The sequence below is a fragment of the Chanodichthys erythropterus genome, chromosome 10 (assembly GCF_024489055.1).
Source record: "Chanodichthys erythropterus isolate Z2021 chromosome 10, ASM2448905v1, whole genome shotgun sequence".
NCBI lineage: Eukaryota > Metazoa > Chordata > Actinopteri > Cypriniformes > Xenocyprididae > Chanodichthys > Chanodichthys erythropterus.
This window is the reverse complement of record NC_090230.1, coordinates 55344321-55366271: the sequence shown is the minus strand read 5'-3', so window position 1 is coordinate 55366271 and position 21951 is coordinate 55344321. Positions and strand designations below refer to the sequence as shown.

At 37.4% G+C, this 21951-nt stretch overlaps 1 protein-coding gene across 1 annotated transcript; it reads right to left on the bottom strand.

Annotated features, from left to right (window-relative positions):
- Positions 1-858: 858 nt before the first annotated feature.
- On the bottom strand, positions 859-20723 carry smc5 (structural maintenance of chromosomes 5). Its single transcript, XM_067395690.1, has 24 exons — positions 20514-20723; positions 20297-20438; positions 18151-18203; positions 17895-18057; positions 15791-15925; positions 15554-15694; positions 13564-13725; positions 13405-13476; positions 10391-10646; positions 10070-10224; positions 9867-9980; positions 9413-9507; positions 9189-9321; positions 8473-8646; positions 7775-7944; positions 7456-7579; positions 7262-7384; positions 6917-7045; positions 6728-6823; positions 4744-4848; positions 4540-4659; positions 1779-1958; positions 1249-1344; positions 859-1168 (listed from the first exon to the last, which is right to left on the bottom strand). Exons 1-24 carry the CDS (start codon positions 20663-20665, stop codon positions 1037-1039), a joined length of 3222 nt encoding a protein of 1073 aa, XP_067251791.1. The 5' UTR covers positions 20666-20723; the 3' UTR covers positions 859-1036.
- Between the last annotated feature and the right edge of the window lie 1228 nt (positions 20724-21951).

Genomic DNA, 21951 nt, shown 5'->3' with positions numbered 1-21951 from the left:
GTAGGTCCGACGCTGAAGTCAGCCTAGAGAGGTGAGAGGGTCTTTATCTCTTACCATTTGAGAAAGCGTAACGGATAACTTGATCACGTGCGGCTCCTCTCAACCGATTGTGTGGCCTCTGGTTTCCTTTCCTGCACACTGGAAGTGTTTACCGCAGCGTTAGCATTAGCTGTTACCTTTTTTTTTTTTTTTTTGGCTAAAGGTTGCAGGCTCGTCATCTAGTGGCTTTGATATAAAGCCTTGACACTTCGCAAAGTCTTTTCACCATTAGAGGCAGCACTGCACTACACAGAAGACGTGTTTCCTTCCTGAACGAATCAGTTGAGTGAATGATTCAATGTCTCACTCAAAGACAGTCGATAAACCGGCAAAACAAAAACTCGCTGAAAAATGACAAACAAGCAGAGTGATCCATATAGTACGGTCATCATGTCTTGAATGAATTAAAGGATTTAGGGAAATAAAGATATAAAAGAATAAAAATTTTAAATTCTTTGCAAAAAATTTTTAAAATAATGATCAATCTTACGCTGGAAATGAACAAATGCTTCTCTAACATACACTTTTGTGCAATTATGAATTACACGAATCACGTCTATTGTAGAACGGTTGGCAAATGTTAAGCGACGTGCTTCATGTTTGGTATCTGAATGTCCCACCTTTTTTGATTGGATTGGCCATCTCAATAACTTAGCCTTGACTTTTTGTCAAAAATTCAAATGTCATAGATATTGGGCTGGGGAGGTGAGCTACAATTTGGCCATTTCTAATTATTTTGGATGTGGGCTTGTTCCCCTTCAATGTCTATGGTGGTTACTGAGTATGAGCAATAATAAGATAATAATCTCCCTGTTGTGAGAATAAACACTAGACTTTGCTGGTTAAGGAAACAGTTGCATTTATTAAATTATAACAAAATCTTTTCATCAGAACTCGAAACATTTTTTACATGTTTGTACATTAAGGCATTCATGAACAGCATATGAACAAATAATTCAACAAGAACTTAAGTCAACATTTAATGTTTAGTTGAACTTCAGGGAACGTGTCTGCGTTTGGCGCGTCTGAGGAAAGCTTTCTCATTCCATTTGTTTGGCGGCAGCATGTGGGGTCCGTTATGAACACAAAGGATGGTCATCTGCTCCGCGTACTGCAGATTCTGTAGCAGCTACAAACACAGACACACATTGAATTACACACTCACATCAGTGAACACATCACACACACAACCTTATTCAGTAAACCCACCTTAGGTGTGATGAAGAAATACTGAGACGTGTTCACACCGCAAGCGCTTCTCACAACAATGTCAAACACTCGTCTCTCATTGACAGGGTCCATCCCCTGCACACAATACAGCAAACACCCATCAAACACAAGAGTCACTGATTCCTGACACACTCCTACATACTCAACCTGAGAATGGAGAAAGTTAATATCAGAACTACTTGTATTTCCACTGCATGAAGGTAAGATCTTACAGATTTATGAATTAATTGCTTGTTTTATAATCTTGCCAGTCTATTGACATTTGTTATGATGTCCGCTTCAAATGTTACAATGCTCATGATAACTTTTGTTAACTCTACAACAAGTAAATCCACCAGTTAATTACTTAGCAACAGAATAGCAAATATACAAAATTCTAAAGAAGGCTGCGTGTTTGTTTTTCCAGAGCATAAGGCCTGTATGAAAGAACATTTTGGCTGGAATCGACTAGGTTAATTTTGGAATCCAACGACCCTAAAGTCTGCATGTGAAGTATTTTGAGTCTTTACCTGGTTGATCTCATCCACCACTCTGAAGGGGCAGCGGTTGAGCTCCTGCAGGGCCATGAGGTACAGCATGGTGGACACGCTGCGCTCTCCTCCGCTCTGATGGTGAGGCGTGAGCTCATGCAGCTGCGTGTTGCTGCGAAACTTCACTCGGATGCGGATGCCATACTTATCATACTCCTCCTGAAACATGTTCACAATGCTATGTTTGCTAGAGTCTGACATGTTTAATTGCTTTAAGTGATAGTTCACCCAAAAATTAAAATTTGATGTTTATCTGCTTACCCCCAGGGCATCCAAGATGTAGGTGACTTTGTTTCTTCAGTAGAACACAAATGATGATTTTTAACTCCAACTGTTGCCACCTGTCAGTCAAATAATAGGAGTGAATGGGAACTTCTACTATAAGAGTAAATAAAACTGGCTTAGACAAATCCAAATTAAAATCCAAATTAAACCCTACAGCTCGTGATGACACATTGATGTCCTAAGACACGAAATGATCGGTTTGTGTGAGAAACCGAACAGTATTTATATAATTTTTTACCTCTAATACACCAGTATGTACATCATAGCGCTCTGATAACGGCAGTGATGTCTTGCGCTTATATTTCAGTGATGTCTTGCGCTTATATGATAAACATCATTTCCGTTGTCAGGGCGCGATCAGACCTCACTAAACGAGTGCTGAACGCAGCTGGACATAGTGGTGTATTAGAGGTAAAAAATTATATAAATACTGTTCGGTTTCTCACACAAACCGATCATTTTGTGTCTTAGGACATTAATGTGTTGTCATGAGCTGCAGGGTTTAATTTGGATTTGTCTATGCAAGTTTTATTTACTCTTATAATAGAAGTTCCCATTCACTCCCATTATTTGACTGACAGACGGCAACGGTTGGAGTTAAAAATCATCATTTGTGTTCTACTGAAGAAACAAAGTCACCTACATCTTGGATGCCCTGGGGGTAAGCAAATAAACATCATATTTTCATTTTTGGATGAACTATCCCTTTAAAGCTGCAATACGTTTGCAGTACTCAAATTGAGAGGGTGGCTTTCACAAGAATCAATGAAAGGAAACTTTGGTACCACGTATCCTTAAAAGTGAAGTATGTTATTGTTAAATACATTCTCTTAACCCAGTATATTTAGGGCCGTATGATTTGTGCGATCCATACAACGTGGACGGAATCGCGGAATCCAGTCGTAAAAATGGAATTTACTATATAAGGCAGAATGTCATGGAATTTGTCAAATTTTTGATGAATGAATTAAAAGCAGGTCAGTACACGTAAATTAAATCGCGATATAGACTAGTGACTGAATATTACACCGCAAAAAGACTATTTAAACATGAATCCTGCATGCCTGTGTGACTCTGAAATGAATGATGCGGAAGCGCAGTTTCATTTACCTCACACCGCTTCACACACAATCGCACAGGCGCACGCACACTGAAGCACGTGTGACGCTCGCTGTGTTTTTGTCCTCTGTCGCCTCACTACATGAACACACGAATTCATCTACAGAGCTGCTTTGACAAAAAAAAGTTTAATTTTTTGATTAAAAGAAATGGTATGCGTTCATTTGATTGCCAAAAATTAAAATACACAACAGAACTTCTAGAGAAAAAAAAAATCATAAAAATATATTTTAATTAATTAATATTGTTGTTTTTAAGAATTAAATTAATTAGACATGCTTTTGATTATTAAAATGGAATTAAACCATTAAAATGGAATCCGGAAAACAGAATTTGGTAAAAATAAAATTTGAAGGGAAAGAATAAAACGTAGGGCCCTAAAAAAAAAAAAAAAAAAAAAAAAATTTTTTTTTAAACTTTTATTAAATTTTTGGTAAATTGGACAAGATTCATTATTTCAATAAATTAGACATGCTTCTTGATTACTAAATTTAATTTAACCATTAAAATTGAGTCAAAAAATAAATAAAACGAAAAAAAAAAACGGAATCTAGAAACATTAAAACGGAAAAAAACGGAATTTGGGAAAAAATAAAACGGATTTCAATAGGGCCCTATATATTAGTATGCCATCCATGGGTTTATCCCCCCAGAAGTGTCAACAGGCACCATCTAAACACTGACAGCAGTCCGCTCAGATCTGTCAATCACTTTCCAGCTCAACCTATAGCAAGAGTTTTGGGCGTGGCTTCTACAGCAGGCTTCTTTTGCCTCTTCTAGCAGTGAAATGGTTTAAAATCTATTGAATGTGTAAACTAGCAAGACAAAACACATGCAAATTATAAACGTTAAGTCTATGGCAGTCAAACTTGAAGTTAATCCAAGAATCACATATGTGGCGAACCCTCTGTATGGATCACGATCCGTTTAACCCCTACAATTCACACTTCACCGACAGACACCAGCCAACATGGACAATCACTAGATTACAGTATGTCACTTCTCTGACATTCCATGACTCGACAAACAAGCACCAACCAACACCAACAGGGGTTACAATGATGTGACAAAACCCAGCAAAGTGTCTGTTGCTGTTGTGTGAATTGGCCTTTACAATCTTAACTACTGCAGTGCAAAATACAGTCACCACAATAACATCCTTCACTGTCAGCTGGGCGGAAATAGAACAAAATAACCAGTCCATATGACCTAGTGTCTGCTGTGTATGAAAGAAGGGTGAGAGAGGGTGGCCTGACATGATGTTATGAAAGCGTATGGGAGCTTCACAGCCAGTGATGGTCATTCTGTTGTAGAAAGAAAGAGGATGTGTCCTCACCTCATTCTCAGAGTGCAGGTCCACCTCTCCAGCGCACTGCATCGAACGAAAGAAATCACTGAAGCGCTCATTTATCTGATCCACCAGCTGCTTCAGAGGATTCAGCCAGCGCTCTTTCGCCTAGGAAACATCAACGTGTTTGATAACTCAATTTTATCATGCAAACAGATAAATAGTTTGTTAGTCTTGCACGGTCAGACGTACCTCAGCTATGTTTTGTCGGTAAGTCGTCAGAGCGTTGGTCTTGTCGTCCAGCTCCTTTTCCATGTTCTGAATCTCCTTCTCGCGTCTGTTATATTCCTCCACAACCTGAAAGTCAAGACCAACAGCACATCAAACGGGACAGGTCTGAATAAAAGCCCTTCTCTTCTTCATCTTCATTAGAACTGGCTATATGTTAAGCAACACCCCCTAGTTATGCTCCTAACTCATGCTAAGAAGTAGTTTGCTATAGAAGACTACATTCAGAATGAGATACTGGGCAATGAAATGCATAACGGAGAGGTTTACTTGAAATTCCAGTAGTGGTTTTATGCAGGCTACTAATTCAATTCACATTTATTTGTATAGCGCTTTTCACGATACATATTTCAAAGCAGCTTTACAGAGAATGCATGTCAACATTACAATATGAAGAATGCAGTCAGCAAATAATGTAATAATTTAGGCAATTAATTTACAATCACTGTTAGCAGTTTAACCGTTTAACAAATGCACACTTCAGAAGATCTAACAGCTGGATTTGTTCAAGTATACAAAGGTTCATGGAATTAAATATTTATTAGATATTTAAAGACTTGTTTCAATGATATAAATGTATGTGCATTTGCTGAATGCCGACAGTTGATTGTATTGTAATTTGTTCGTTAGCCAGTATTATGGCTTTTGCCGGTTTATTACTAATAATAGAAAGGCTATAATATTTTTTCATATACCATTTACTTTCTGTTTAACAGTGCCGTCTAATATTTATTATTAGACAGATGTGTCAAACAAAGACCGTAAACTAATGAAGATGGAGAATGGGAGCTCAGGCACTGGGTTCTCAGCACTGTCAAAATGAAATTCCCACTTTATACACACCGGCCAAAAAGAATCAGTGGTGTTGGTTCCAAAAGTATTTTTTCACTCATTTCTCCCATAGGGATTTTTAAAAAGTCTTTGTGAAACCATGAACCAAGCCAATCAGCTACAAGGTGAATCACAAAACTACAAACTTTGATTTGAAGCCAGAAAGTTTTTGAAAAATCAAAAATACAAAAGGTACAAGATTGTGTACTTAAACAGATTTAGTGAGGGAAAGAACTACAATCCCATGAAGCATTGCGAACAGCATAATCAAATTAAAAACAATGGAGAGATACAAAACTACTCATTTAAAATGTTGTTTATATAAAAACATACAAACATTTAAAGGAATACTCCACCGTTTTTTTCATATTAAACTATGTTATTCCCTTAACTAAGACGAGTTATTACATACCTCTCTCGTCTCAGTGCGTGCACTAAATCGCTCTGTCTTGCGGCGAAACTTTGTTAGCACTTAGCTTAGCCCAGTTCATTCAATAGGGGCCACGGCCCCCGCTCCCTCTCCTCCTCCCTCTCATTTCCGTCAGGGGCCGGTGAGAGGACTTTTCACGAGTGAAGATATTACTGCGCCAAGTCAAAGTGCTCCCGAGCACTTGCGATGGTATTCCGCCATACAATATAGTTATCCATTTTACACGCTTAGAAAAGCGCAGCGTTTTGTTTTGTGTCACTTAGCTTAGCCCAGTTCTAATGAACTGGGCTAAGCTAAGTGCTAACAAAGTTTTGCCACAAGACAGAGCGATTTAGTGCACGCACTGAGACGAGAGAGGTATGTATCAACTCGTCTTAGTAAAGGGAATAACATAGTTTAATATGAAAAAACGGTGGAGTATCCCTTTTAAGTATTTTGAGACTAGGGAGAATTTCGTCATTCACAGTGCTCCACAAGAATGGGCAGAGGCCGCGGAGAAAAAGAGCTCTAGCACATTTTGATTATGGCGACTCTCTGATTGGTGGGATTTTCTGTCCAGCATCATGGGTAAAGTAGTTTTCATGATGTGAGCTTCCAGTGTGAATTGAAGTTAGGACTGGTTAGTAAAATTTTTAAAAGGTGGAGGTTTGGCAAAATGTGAATGATCTGATGTGTTGTTCGTCTCACAGCATCACTGAGGCCGGTGAAGCACTCCGCTCTGGTCTTCTCCTCATTCAACATGGCATCAATCTCATCCAGTGTATTAGGTAACTGATCGAAGGCCTTAAAAGGAAACAACACACAAATATTGTTGTAAAATAATGACTTAAACAGAATGGAGGAGGACATGTGGTGTCCGAGGTAGACAGAGCTCACTGCATGTAGTTCCTCCGGGACTGCCGTCTCTCCAGGGATCATGTTACAGATCTCACTGGCCCTCTTCATCAGGGTCTTACATGTGGCCAGCAGATTGTTCTTTATCTGGTCCAGCTTGGTATATGCCACCTGTTCCAACACACAGATACATTTTTTTTTTTAATTATCTTAATTATCGAGTTAACTATAAATGATCTTTTATGTGATTGCATTAATATATTTATATTAATATATGATATTTGAATAAGAACTGAAAGGGTATAAAAAAAAAACTCATTTTATTTATTTGTTAAATACTGCATTTGGTTGATATGTTAGAAGTGAAATGGGTAGCGAAAGACTAACCTCTGCTCGCTTGAGTTCAGATGAACTGTCTCTGCAGTCCGTCTCCAGTTTGGTTTTCTCAGCGGAGAGACCTGCGCTCTGGAGAGCCAAGTACACCTTCTCCATATTCAACTTGGCCTTCGACTACACACACAAAATCATGAGACAAAGAACATCCAAGAGTAGAAACCAACATGCAGAGAGCACAAACACACCTGCATGTGTCTCAAATACTCCTCCATTATGGCCACTTTTTTGTTGTTTACAGCAGCGATCTTGGCATTTGTTTCCTCTTCAATTGCCTGCAAATTGATCTCATTCTGCTCCATCTGCCTCAAACTACACAGAGAGAAAAATACAAAAGTAAAACGTATAAAAAGTCTGTAACAAAGTGTGGGGTGAGAAAGTTTGATTTGAACAAACCCATAATTTAAAGTTTAAGCAATAGCAATATGATACTTGCCTTAAACAATAATAATAATAATAATAATATGAAAGAAAGAAAGACATTGGTTACTTTTTGGCAGAAGATACCTGTCCTGTTTTGTACTGATTTTCTGCTCCAGTTGTCTCTTCTTGCCTTTCAGCTCAGACAGTTTCTTCTTCTTAGCACGTAGCTCATTATCACGCCGGTCTAGTTTAGTTTGTTGCTCACGAATGGCCGCCATCCGTTCATCAATCCTCTGCACCTGCCTCTCTGCTGCCTGTCAACGAGATGTCAAATGACACATATATATATATATTTTTTTAAAACATTTAGCATATGCAAAGTAAAACAAAAAGCTGAAAGCCCTGCGTCTCAGAGCGTGCAGACAAAATAAATGACAATAAATGCTGTCATGTTATCTTGCCTTCAGATGCTGCTATTTGGGAAAGCAATCATGTGAGACACTTGCGGGAATTAAACCAAATCATTCTGATCTTTGGCTCAGGCATTTCAGAACGATCAAACCAACATTTGAGATGCTGGGCCGTGAAATTGATCCTCTGGTTAGCCCAGTTATCCAATCACACTCAGTGTTTAGGCAAAATATTTTTTTGCTGGGCATCGAGGGATTTATACAGTAAATGTGTTTCGTAGTCTTTTTATCAGATAAAAAAATGAATCCACCATTTTCATAATATATGCGCATCTTGGCGTTTCCATCCAGTGTTTTTTTATGCTATATCCCAAAATGCGGATAAAAATAGGTGGATGGAAACAGCTAGTGTGTGAGATGGGCTTCTCTTACTCTCATTTGCTCCTCCAAGTGGCGCCTCTCATCTGCATCTATGGTCGTAGTGAGGAACTGTGAGGGCCGCAGGGCCGAGTTACTGGAGACCACGTTATTAGAGTAGTAGGACTTCTTCACGGTGTATTTCTCCTCTGCTGTGTAGATCATTCTCAGCTGAACCTCTCGGATCACCTGCCACAGAAAAAATATGAGTAAAAGCTTTTAGGACCCTATGAAATGAGTTTTATTTGTCCTAAAGTCCATTTTATTTCTCAAATTTTGTGCTTTCCATTTTATTGGTTTAATTTAATTTAATAAATCAAAACGCTTTTATAATGTTTTATAATTTAATACAAATTTATTATCAAAAAAAGTTAATGTGTTCATGTCCTCATACAGAGAGACGGCAGTCACTGAAAACATGCTGAAAATGCTTCAGTACGTGTTGTAGATGAAACTGTGGCACTCATTCACACAGAGACATGCAGATTCAATAGCTTTTGAGCTTTAATATTTAGACATTAGTCCATACCGTGATTAGATTAAGTGTACGGTCCTATTTTTGATTTATTTATCCAAAATAGGCCAACATTTTTAAACTAAATTAAATTTTTGTGACTGGATTGAGATTCCATCCACATTTTCTACATCACGAAAACCATAAGGCTTCTGCAGACTACATGATGTCTATAAGGATTTTAAGCAATGTCCCAGCTGAATGAAGGAGAACCAACCATCTCGATCATGCTCTTGGTCTTCTCTGTTCCTATAGGTACATCATTGACTTTGTACTGATAGCACAAGTAACTCATGACCTCCTCAGGAGCATCAAACAGCTCACGCAAGTACGAGAAGAAGCCGTAACGCCTGCCAAAAAATAACATACAAATACATAAATACATATGCTAAAAATGTACTGAATAAGATGTCTTGGTAAAGGTCAAGAAGAAGGTGTTACTTTAGAGTCTCGAGGGATCGTGACGGTGGTCTATTAGAGCAGGACTCCGCTGGAGCAATGACGCTGTTGACTCGTAGCTTCTGTGAGTCTCGCACCTGAAAAAACAAGCCTGATTTTACTTTACGTTTGATTGACATTTGTTATGCTATTATTTTAATGCATAATATTATTTTATGTTTACTGCTAGGAAATAACACATCAATTAAATAGATAACACACAAAAAAAAAAAACACAAATTAAGACTTTAAATTATTAATAGATATGGCAAATTTTGGTAACAGGGTTTCAAACATTTACAAAATTCATGTAAAATGAATTGAAAATTGTTCAGATAATATTTAATTTAACATCCTGAAGTAAACAATCACCATTTTTCCTCGACCGACCATTTGTTGAAATGAAAATAATAATTATTGCTTCAGATTTATAAGTACAACTTGATGAGCTTCTCACCTCTGCCATGAACCTTTCCATGTCCTCCTGTCTCTGAAATACGAAGGCTCTTAAGTCGTTTAGAGGAATGTGACTCTCAATGTATTTTGCGTGCCGAGTATCACGGACATTTATCTGGCAAAAAAAGGGTGAGAACATCAAACCAATCTGCTTGAACACCCATCTCCAGAAAACAGCAGGTGAATCAGCCACTGTGCTCTCACCACCAGCATCATGGGCTCATGGACATTGCCTTCAAAACGGTCACGGTTATTCCTCAGCCACATGAGGGCCTTGTAGGTGTCATTGAAACGACTGCGCAGTTTATCCTCTTTTACCTTCATCATGTCCTCCAGACTCCTCAGACGATTCTGCAAACCTTCAAAAACAACAACCAAAAAACTAAAAATGAGTACAAGACTCAGTATGATAAACTGTCATGCTAAATTTTAGGCAAAGATATTCACCATTATAACTCCAAAATTTCCTGTTTATACAACACATTTTTACGTTTTGTTTGTTATTAAAGTGAACTAAAACATTACGTCTAAATTCTCCATTAGCTTCATCTTTATCTCTGCGCAGGTCCAAACTCTCGCTCTCCAGTTTGGCTTTTTCTTCCTGGATGTTCTTCAGCTCTGCGTTAACAGCCTCAATCAGAGGCGTGACGTCCTCCATGCTGTCCATGTTCTGCAGCTCCCTTTGCAGGTCTCTGATCATGAGTTTCGTGTGTCCAATCCGCTTCTGTCGGTCCGCCTCCTCCGTCTGCTTCAGACTCAAGTCCTGTCTGATGTCATCCACCTAGCGGTTGACAGAGGAGACAGTGATATCATTGTTTTAATATAATTGTCTTATAATATTTAATTGTCTTTAATGGTGTTAAAAGCAGTGTTTCGCAACTGGTGGGTCTCCCAAAAGTGGGATGCAAGACCGTTTTGCAAACAACAACAAATGTAATTCTAAATGTTTTATTGATGCAAGACTTAGTAAAGACTGCCTGAGAAAATGTGTTGTCCTGATTCAGTGTCTACAGTCACATGAGATTTTGTCAGGCTAAATGTCAGTGTCATTATTCTAATGTTATTTTTGTAGCTTGGTACAAATAAAAAGTCTCTCACCTCAAAAAATCTAACTAAATCTAGTGTCCTGTCAGATGTAACTGTTGTTTAAGTAATCTTAACCCAAAATACCACTTTATTTTCACTATAGCAGCGTTTACACTGAAATTACCCCAGAACAATTTGTCCCAGGAACTTTTCCCCCCCAGACCTGTTGCTGTCTGCATTTCCATTGCAATCTATAGCACCATGAACATTACGCAAATTAGTCCAGTAAAGTGACATAGGACTGTGCGTGACCTTCCAGTTCCCGCTGGATTTTGTCCTCCATATATAAGCCCTGTCCAAATACCCACACTTGCAGTCTTGGCCACTTGAGAGCGTGTGCACGCGAAAGGAAGTAAGTGCACAAGACTTAAAAAAGCCCAAGTGCAGTGCCATTAATGCACACTAAACCCACACTATCTTGAATACCGCTTCTGAGCAGTATTCGAGGCCGAGCATATCCCATCATGCATTATGTTCGGAACTCGCATGCCCCGAAATCGCGAGATGTCAAGGAAAACATTTGACTGCAAGTTTAATTAATTATATGATGTTTTATTAACAAAATTCGGGAGGAGCAAGTTCAGATAATTAACCTAATTAGCAGAGGTGGAGAGCATTCAGTTAATCAACTCAACCAATGTCAAAGGTATAAATTCAGCAGACTGACTTCTGTTCATCTGAGTTTATCAGTATCCCTCCTCCACCCCATCTCTTCAGTTATAGTTCTATCTACTTTTACCACACCAGGGGGAGTACTCTGGGTTCGGGCCAAAATTCTGAGCTCGGAGCCCTCTCCCCGGACAGCACGCCAAATACGCAAAACTTTACTCCATTTAATTATATGGATATGTGAACACGTGAAATATATTACATATAATTTGGTATTAAAATATTAAGTTTTGCACATTTTATTAATGCAAAGATGGGTAGGCTGTGTGTATTTTGTACATCATTTGCAAATGCTTTTTATCACTTCAAGAAGCACAATTTTAAAATTGTGTCTTCTATTAGTTATATAGAGACACTGAACAGACATTTAGAAGTGTATTTTAAAATGCAAAGCATTGAAAATAATCATTTAAAAAAAAACTCTTTAAACAATTGCATTTTTTGCAAGACTATAAGTGTGTCCCATCGGGTAATCCGTTCTAAACACACTTGCAGTCTTCATGCACACTTGAACACTTGAGCCAAATACATCAAGTAAGTAGACAAGTGATCAAGTACAAAGAAAGCAAGTGTGGGTATTTGGACAGGGCTATAAGCTTAAAAAAGCCTGAACCTTGTCATCGGTCAAATATTTTAAACTCCATTGTTTATTCGAATAACAAACAACTCTTACTGCACGCACTGCAACACACTTTTAAAAATGCTGGTTGAAGTCAAAAGCTGCGTGGAGTCAACCAATCAAAACGCTGCGTGAACTCAACCAACCACATGTTAAATGCACAAGTCCCACCCCCAACAGTTCCTGAACTTTGAAAAAGTACTACCTCGCGAGCAGGGACTTTCTGAGGGGGAATTTTTAACTAGAACTTCATTCAGACCCTGGTCCCTGCGGTCAAATCACACTAAGCACCACCCCAAAGTCCCTAGTTCCTGGGAAAAGTTCCTGTGGTGGAAACACAGCTTTTGTTTTGTTTTTTCTATATTTTTTATGACTGTGGTGGCTCATACCAACTTACTAACTTTGTTGCATTAACAACAACTAGTTTAGGGCTCCTATTTAATAGCCTTACATATACTGTTTATTCATCAGTGTTAGTGATATTCTTACGATTTATCCATGTATTAAAGGGTCATGAAACCCCCTGTTTCAGCAGCAGTCAGTTCTCACCAGTTTTGAAAATGCCAAACTTTTACACCATGGAAACAAACACTTGTGACCCATGAATGCTTCTCTCATCTATTGTGCGATCTAACAGTTTGACATGTCCGTCATTTGAAAGAACCACGTCGTGTCCTGAATAATTAAGAGACCGTGTCTTCTTGTAGGATAAGAAAACTCAGTCTCATTAATAATTACTATAGTATAATAATAATATACTATATTGGAAATACTATAGTGCACCGCCACGTCACCACCTGTGACGTGTACACTGTGTAGATTTTAAACCGGGAAGACGAAAATAGCGGAAAAAATCTAAAAATTAACCACTTTCCCCCTACAATTAAATCTAACAGATGCTAACATTGTGTTCAATGATGTTCAACACACATACATCTGTTAAAATCTCAGAAAATTTAGTTTAGGGTTTCATGACCCTTTAAGTAAAGTGGTACTTTTGTGTGTCAACCATTTTTCTGAAATAAACAATTGGTTCAAATACCTAAAAATTTGGGTTGTGATGACCATGCAAAAACGTGGGTCCCATGGCCAAACCAGTTGAGAACCGCTGATATAAAGCACTTTCTTAAAATATTTCGCATGTTGTTCCTCTTTCAGAACAAACCTCTTTATTCCGCAGTTCAAGCTGATCATGTTTCTGTTTACATTTCTGCGACGCCTCTCTGATACTGGCGGTCTGAAAAAAATAAACACTGGCATTACTTTTATATTAAGGAGGAGACAAAACAAATTCTTGGTAATAATGTTTGTGATTTGTGCTGACCATCTCCTTCATCTGCTGCTCAATGGGCTGCAGCTGACTCTCCACTGAGCGGATCTTTCTGAGCAGCGGCTCCTGAGCTTCTTTCAGTGACTTCAGCTTCCTTTTCATTTCCTCTCTTTCCTTCTTCACCCCCTCCAACTCTTTACGTGTCGTTTCATACTCCTAAAAATTGGAAACAGAATAGTCTAGAAAAACATCCAGTATGCACATTTGATTTTATCCAAGGGACATATTTTCACTTAAAGAATTAGTCCACTTTTAAATAAAATTTTCCTGATAATCATGATTTATCACACTCGTTTAGTGTTGTTTAAAGCCCTTTGAAGCTGCACTGAAACTAATTTTGACCTTCAACCGTATATTTGATGTTTGTATATTTTTAACTAAAACAGATACGCTGCCTTGTTTTGCATTGTAAATTATTGTATGACAAAACATTTTAAAAATAAAAAGGAACATACCTTACCGTTTCCTTCAAAAACAATGGCATTTTTCACAATGCAGTGATTTCTGTTTTTATTATCAATGCTTTGTGGCAGTTTCTCTTAAACCCACGAGATGAAAATGGGGCTTTATTGCCAAACAGGGTTATAGTGTAACAGAGGTCGAATGACTTCAGATTTTTTAGTCAACATTTATGTCATTAACGAACAAATAAGCCTGAACCTCGAGCTGAGACTCCAACGCAGGTTGCCCTGTGGACAGCTATGGCATATGAAACAGCACTGCCCACAATTTTGATGAGTTCTTTGGGTTGTTATATTTCTTACAGATTCATAAGATTACATTTATATGAATGCATTAGTGAGAGCGACTGCGTGATTTAATTCTACCTGGCAGAGTCCCTACTAATAGTGAAGCTGTGGTTTTTAGTTACTAAGAAATATAAGCTAGAATCTTTCAGTATTGTATTGGTAATTCGCAGAACAGTGTTGACTATACATTTCTGCGCAACTGAATGTTTCTGTATGTGTGCGATCTGCACGTATGAGCTATAGGCTGTTATATGTGTGTGCGTTACAATGTAGCAGCCCATTAGTTTAGAACGGCAGTTAACTTACATGTACAATAAGCTGTTTAAAACACACATTCTCCCAATCATTTATTTGTCATTTTAACTATTTGGAAACGGAGTGTAAAAGTGGACTTCAAAGATTTCTTATCCTGTTGTGCCCTCTATAGGCCATGATCAGCGACTAGTCGAGGTCAAGCTTAAAGGTGCTAAAGAGGATTGTTTCGTCGACTGAGAATCCAAAGACTGTAACTGAGTTTTTTAAATGAGCGCATGCGTAAGAACAACCCCCCTCCTTTCAAGAGAACGCCTCCCAAAACTCGTGCATTAGTATTGGAACACGAGTGTTTACCACCAGCATTCGCTGTGTCGTGTTAGTGGATTCATTATGTCGGACTCACCGCAGGTAACTCATAATCTGCAGTTGTTACTCCTGTCTCCTGACAAAAACATCGCATGCGGTGCCTGTGGAGTGTGGAAAGTTACTGGAGCGCGCGGCCGCGCTCGTCTCTCACAAGGAACGTCACGGCAGTGACTGACAAGCCAAAAGGCCAATGATCGCGTAAACGATTGGCTGATGTTTTTAAGGCCCTACCTCGTGCACAGATGATGTATATTAATATTATTCCTTTCAGTGCACCTAATAAATAGTCTTTTATCAGTTAGTAAAGACAGTTTCAAGTAATATTGCAAAAATGTATAAAACAAAACATCCTCTATAGCACCTTTAACTCATAAATATTTTATGCAATAATTTGGGCACCATGAAATAAAAATTGGCCATTCTTGTTTTGTTCTTTTATTTTTTTTTTTATGGAATAATGCAGCATTTATTATAAATGATTTATCCATGCACATCATTATTTAATTCATGTACCCTCAAAGTCTTCAATCAGAATAAATGATTTACAATCAATCCCAAAGAAACCTTCCACTCTGGTTTTGGGAAAGTTTAGCCTAGTTAGATCGGACACTCACCACCCAGGGTTTCTTCTTCTCTAGCATCTGGATCCTGTCCAAGTGTCTCTTCTTCATGTAGTAGCGTTCCACATCCAATTTGTTCCTCTCATTCCTCTGTTTGGCCTTCTCTAGGAAGTTGGCTTTCTCCTTACACACGTTCTGTTCAAGCACCACAAACAGCATAGAGTAAAATTAAAGGCCTAATGGGGACTATAAACACAATATATTGGATTTCAGTACAAGAAAATCATTTACCTCCAGTTCCCTCTCCTTGCTGCGAAACGTCTTGAGCTCACAGTGAAACTCGTACATTTCTGGTGGACCGACAGACTTCTCAGTGGCTTCAAGAAGCTCGACGTTAGTCATCTTAGCAAACTCACCGACTTTTTCCTGTAACACCAGATCAAAGGTGGAGTATTAATAAAAGAGGACCTATTATGCCCTTTCATAAAGTCTTGATTTTGTTTTTTGGGGTCTGCTAGAATAGGTTTTCCCATATTTGACATTGTTGCAGCACCTCTCTTCCCAGTCTGTCAGTAACACTCTGTGGTGCGTTTCCCGTACAATGATGTAGCTTGCTGCTTCACTACCATAGTACGACACATCGTTGAAGTAATCAACTAGCTAGTCACGACTGTTTCTCAAAACCTTATTGTCACAAACCTGTCGTTCAGCCAAGCTGAAGAATGATGTATCGCAGGTGGCGGAGTAATAACTTCTTTAAATGAATCCGTTTGAGATTGAATTAATGCTAGATTTTTTGCTATAAAATTACAGACATGGCATCTGAGGACTAATTCTCAAATTTCTCAGTTATTTTGCTTTATATTATATATTCGTTCTTACGTACTAAATGGTGGCTTCAGAAATGGTGCTTAAAATCTCACAACAAACTAAAATATGTAAATGACATTTGTAAATATTCAAAATAAAAGATATACATTGTACTTCATGTCAGCTTGCTTATTCTGCTCAAGATAACAACGTCGTAAAAACAAGCTGTCACTCCAACATCACAAGTTTGCGAACGTTCGTTTGAACGATGGTTTCAGGAAACACCAAATCGTTGAACTATGTTAGTAACAATGGATCTTGTGATGTTAGATGCTTTCGAGAAAAGCACCCCTGTTTAGCTCCTGTCTCTATGAAGCCCCTCCTTCTGAAAAGCACACTGTGATCTGATTGGTCAGCTGGACCAGTGTGTTGTGATTGGTCAAACATTTTGATCGTGTTTGGGAAATGTCACGCCCCTCACCATAACCGTGAGTTTCAGCACAATACTAACCAACTCAATCAGGCCCCGCCCCTTTATTTTGCATGTGCCTTGGACAGGAATTATTTAGAATGAGGAATATTGTGATGTGTTCGTTTCCAGAAGAAAACTCGGGACTACAATCTAGATGTTTCAAAAATAAACATATATATAAACATATAATTTGGAACGCAGGGACAGTCACACACAAGAAAAAAAAAACATGCTGTGTATCTTGAGTTATTTGAGTTGTAATGTAGTTTTCCAGTGAGCGCCGGTAGTAACAAAACCCCCTTGTATAAACAAGCGTTACAGTAAACAACACAAAGAACAACATTAATGTCTATGTGTCGTTTGTGATGAGGCAATATAATAATGCACCCAAAGTCAACAAACTGATCTGTGGAAAAGAGCCATACAGTCATAAGTGTCTGTCCAGTCCAGATGCAAGTGAACTTGGTACATTTGGATATTATATGCATATGCCAACAAATACTTGGACAGAAAGCAAGCCTCTAGACAGCTGTGCAACACTGCAGCTCCCTTTAGATTAATTGATTGCTTTTCAAATTAAATGACACAAAAATTATCAGATGCATCAGACGTGTGTATAATATAATGCTTGTTTGGTGTGATTAGAGATGAATTGTGATATTCGCTGCTGCAGGGAATTAATGAATGAGGAATGAATAGTAAAATGTGGTGTTTCATGCGGTCACGGGGTAGTAAAGAAAGAACGTAATCGGGAATGCATACCAAAATGACTTTTTTTTTTTTTTTCACGAGTCGCTGTCCTCAAGTCCAGTTCAAGTCTTGAGTCAGTTGCTCACAAGTCCAAGACAAATATTAAGTCTTTTTTTGTGAGAGTTAAGCTTACTGATACAGAGAACTCCCCTTGGCGTGATTTTGTGCTTTGTAACTTTGCAGAACGTTTTCATGCTCAAACAGCAACATTACTCACTAAAGAAAGTTGAACATGTCAAAAATCATAATAGGTCCTCTTTAAAAAACAAAACAAAAAAAACAGTAGTTCTTTAAAACTTTACAGACATGTTTGGCAATATATATAGAGCAATAAAAGCTCCTCATTATAATAACAGCACTCACCTGTGGTAGGAACTGACATAAGTTCCCGACCTGAACGTGCAGCTGTTTCACAGCCTCCTCCACAGCCTTTTGACTGGCGTGTTTTTTATTGAGCATCCATGATGACTGGTTGTTCTCCACCTGGATCTCTCTGGTGATTATCAAGTTTCCACTCGCTCTGTATCTGGACACAAAGAAAAGCAGATGAACTGAGGAGCTCTATGTCTCTCCAAAGACTTTGAAAAAGGAAGTTGTACAAATATATGTATATACTTACAACTCAATTTCAACTGAACCTTTATTACACCCTCGCTTCACATACAGACCAACCTAGAAACAGAAAAATATCTAGTTCATTTATTATTTATTGACAGTGCTATTTTAGTATCATCATGATATAATATCATATATGATATATTTTAATTTTATTTACAACTAAATGTTTATTTTTATATTTTTCATTTTAAAGTTATAGTAACTTTGTTGTTTTTGTAATTGTTTTTTTTTTAGTTTAAGTCTATATAGTTTGTTTTATTTCCGTTTTCGCTATTTTAGAACTTGATAAATTAATTACCGTTAAGCTAAAATAAATGAAAATGAGAAATGTTTATTATGCAAATAAGCTGACATAAAATAAGTTTAACTTTTATATTTTATCTCAAGAAATGAAAATATTGTCATGGTATTAGTTTTAGTTAGCGATAATAAACCTTATATGTGATAAGATGTTTCTACATATAATATCTGAAACTGTTTTCAAAAAAGAAAACTATCATACATTTGTTAAACTGCTACACTGTAAAAAAATATATTTTCATGAAACAACATTTTTTCTTTTGTCAAATCAACAGATAATTAATGTGGTTAAGATTACCAAATATTTTGAGTTTCTGCTGAATAAATCAATCACCTTCATTGTATAAACTCAAATTTTTAATTTCAATGAACTCAAAATTTTAAGGCAACTTACTTTTTTTTAAGTTAAACCTACAATTTTTTTTTTTTTTTTTTTTTTTTTAACAGTGTAATTAAAAGCACCAATTCCTTAAAATCCACATTATTTGAGTTAAAGGTGCCCTAGGATTAAAAATTTTATTTATATTGGCATAGTTGAATAACAAGAGTTCAGTACATGGAAATGACATACAGTGAATCTCAAACTCCATCGTTTCCTCCTCCTTATATAAATCTCATTTGTTTAAAAGACCTCAGAAGAACAGGCGAATCTCAACATAACACTGACTGTTACGTAACAATCGGGGTGTACGCCCCAATATTTGCATACGCCAGCCTATGTTCAAGCATTAGACAAGGGCAGGACGTCTGGATGAGCACAGCTGAATCATCAGACTAGGTAAGCAAACAAGAACAACAGCGAAAAATGGCAGATGGAGCAATAATAACTGACATGATCCATGATATCATGATATTTTTAGTGATATTTCTAAATTGTCTTTCTAAATGTTTCGTTAGCATGTTGCTAATGTACTGTTAAATGTGGTTAAAGTTACCATAGTTTCTTACTGTATTCACGGAGACAAGAGCCGTCGCTATTTTCATTTTTAAACACTTGTAGTCTGTATAATTCATAAACGCAACTTCTTTCTTTATAAATCTCTCCAACAGTGTGTGATGTTAGCTTTAGCCACAGAGCACGGCTCAAACTCATTCAGAATCAAATGTAAACATCCAAATAAATACAATTCTCACATAATCTGATGCATGCATGCAGCATGCATGACGAACACTTGGTAAAGATCCATTTTGAGGGTTATATTAGCTGTGTGAACTTTGTTTATGCTGTTCAAGGCAAGTGTGAGCTCCATGGGCAGGGGAGCACGAGATTTAAAGGGGCCGCAACCTATATATCGGTGCATAGTTAATGATGCCCCAAAAGAGGCAGTTAAAAAAATGAATTAAAAAAAAATCTTTGGGGTATTTTGAGCTGAAACTTCACAGACACATTCAGGGGACACCTTAGACTTATATTACATCTTGTAAAAAAACGTTCGATGGCACCTTTAAATAAAGTCTAAAACATTCTGTTCCTCACGGGACCACATTTCAGTGTGTATTAAATGCAATTCCTGTGGGTTTTTTTCCATGTAAAAACTCCCCTTCTATTAGTATCCCTATTTATATCATGTAAAAGTTAAGATTTACCAGCTTGTACACTTTGCAACCACAAAATCTCGGCACAACAGCCTCCAAAATATTTACAAATGCAAAAATTGCATTCACATATATTTGTAAATACTGTGTGCACTAAACTACATAGATATGATTATCTGTGTGTATTTGTGAATCATATTGTGAGCTTCAGGTAAAGTGTATAAAAAAGCTGGACAGTTGATGTAAAATGAAACGGTCTAAAGCCTAACACAAGCTGTCAGATAACAGACTCTGGATTAGATGAGACTCGCCTTGTCCCCTCGGCCCAGGACGGCTGTTTTTCCAGCCAGGCCAAGGCAGATGGCGCACACGATACTGGACTTCCCTGTGCCATTGGCTCCCACGATCATGTTGAGTTTGGGTCCGGGGAAAACTTCCGAGTGATCGTACGTGCTAAGAACAGAGATGATCGTAATTACAAACATGATACCGCAAGACTGAATTTGACAATAGCCACAGGACACTTACAGGAAGTTATGCATGGTGATGCGGAGGATAGAGCCCTCCACGAAACCACCTGCTTGGCCATTTGTGCTGGTGGATGGTGTCGCTTCGCGGTTGGAGGGCTGTGAGTTGGTTAATTCGTGACTTATTCGTTTTCTCTTCTGCGGCAGCTCCATTTCTCTTCCCGTCGATCCCACTGACGGTTCACAGCAAGCAGTCACACTTCACTTTCGTTTCGCGCCTGTGCTGTGAGTAAGTCGCCGTGTGATTGGCCCACGGTAGTCACATGAGGTGGGGGGTACGTCATACGTTAGGGGTGATTTGTGTTCATAAGCACTAGATGGCAGTAAAGATTTACATTCATTTAGCAAAATACTATCACCATTTTACAGCATGTAGTGTATAAAGTACAGGACGTGAATGTTATGTACTTACATATGATTTTTTGCCAAACATTTTGCTTATATTGAGCATAAATACTACTTTTATCGCACTAGCAACTACTTTTACTATTACAGCATATAGAAAGAAATTGTCTAAATAAGGTGTCTAGGTTCTGAACAAACTTTCTTCCACTAACGTTAATGTTCGTTCAATAATTTTTTCATTATCGTTAATATCGTTTTTGGAACTTTTTTCTGAAACGTTTAAGTTCGTCTAAGTTTTTTTTTTTTATGTTATTGTTTCAGAATGTAGGCTACTAGAACATTCAAGAGTAACGTTCCTATAATGTTTGCAAAATTATAAAAGGGGATGTTCCCTTCACAGGTGAAAAAAAAACTATAGTAAAGTACTTGAATTGATTGTTGTGGTGATTCTATAGTTGCTGTGATAATATAACTATAGTAATATAAACAAATTACTTTACCCAATACTGTACTAAGTTTTCTTTAATCTATAGGATATATTATACTACAATACACTACAGTTTACTGTAGTAAAAACTAAAGTATAGCCTACTACAGTATTTATTACAGTTGATCAATTCACTATAATTAATATTACAGTATGCTGTAGCATTCATTAACAAATTGTTGTTAAGACTATAATATATACAGTATACTACAATTTACTATGATTCAATATTTATATTTATTTACTATAAATAACTATAGTATTTTTTAACCTGGGTTAACATATGTATAATAACCAAGAAAAAAATGCTTTTAAAACCAATTAACGTTCAAGTAACATTTAGAAAACATTTTCATAACTTAATGGGAACGTTAACCTTCTTTGAACACATTTTCGTTAGCTGGGTATATATATATGTGTGTGTGTGTGTGTGTGTGTGTGTGTGTGTGTGTGAGTGTGATACTAATAATTCAAATGATTTACTTACAATTAAATTTATTTGACTAGTTTTCCTTAAATAATTTCTTCAATTCCATATATAGGTGCATCTCCGTAAATTAGAATATCATTTTCTTTTTCTGTAATTTAATTCAAAAAGTAAAATTTA

Coding starts and splice junctions, on each gene's coding strand:
- smc5 (XM_067395690.1), bottom strand. CDS start 20,665: ATGGAGCTGCCGCAGAAGAGAAAACGAATAAGTCACGAATTAACCAAC. Junction 13,477..13,563: donor AGCAGCAGATGAAGGAGATG/GTCAGCACAAAT, acceptor TATTTTTTTCAG/ACCGCCAGTATCAGAGAGGC. Junction 4,660..4,743: donor ACCGACAAAACATAGCTGAG/GTACGTCTGACC, acceptor GATGTTTCCTAG/GCGAAAGAGCGCTGGCTGAA.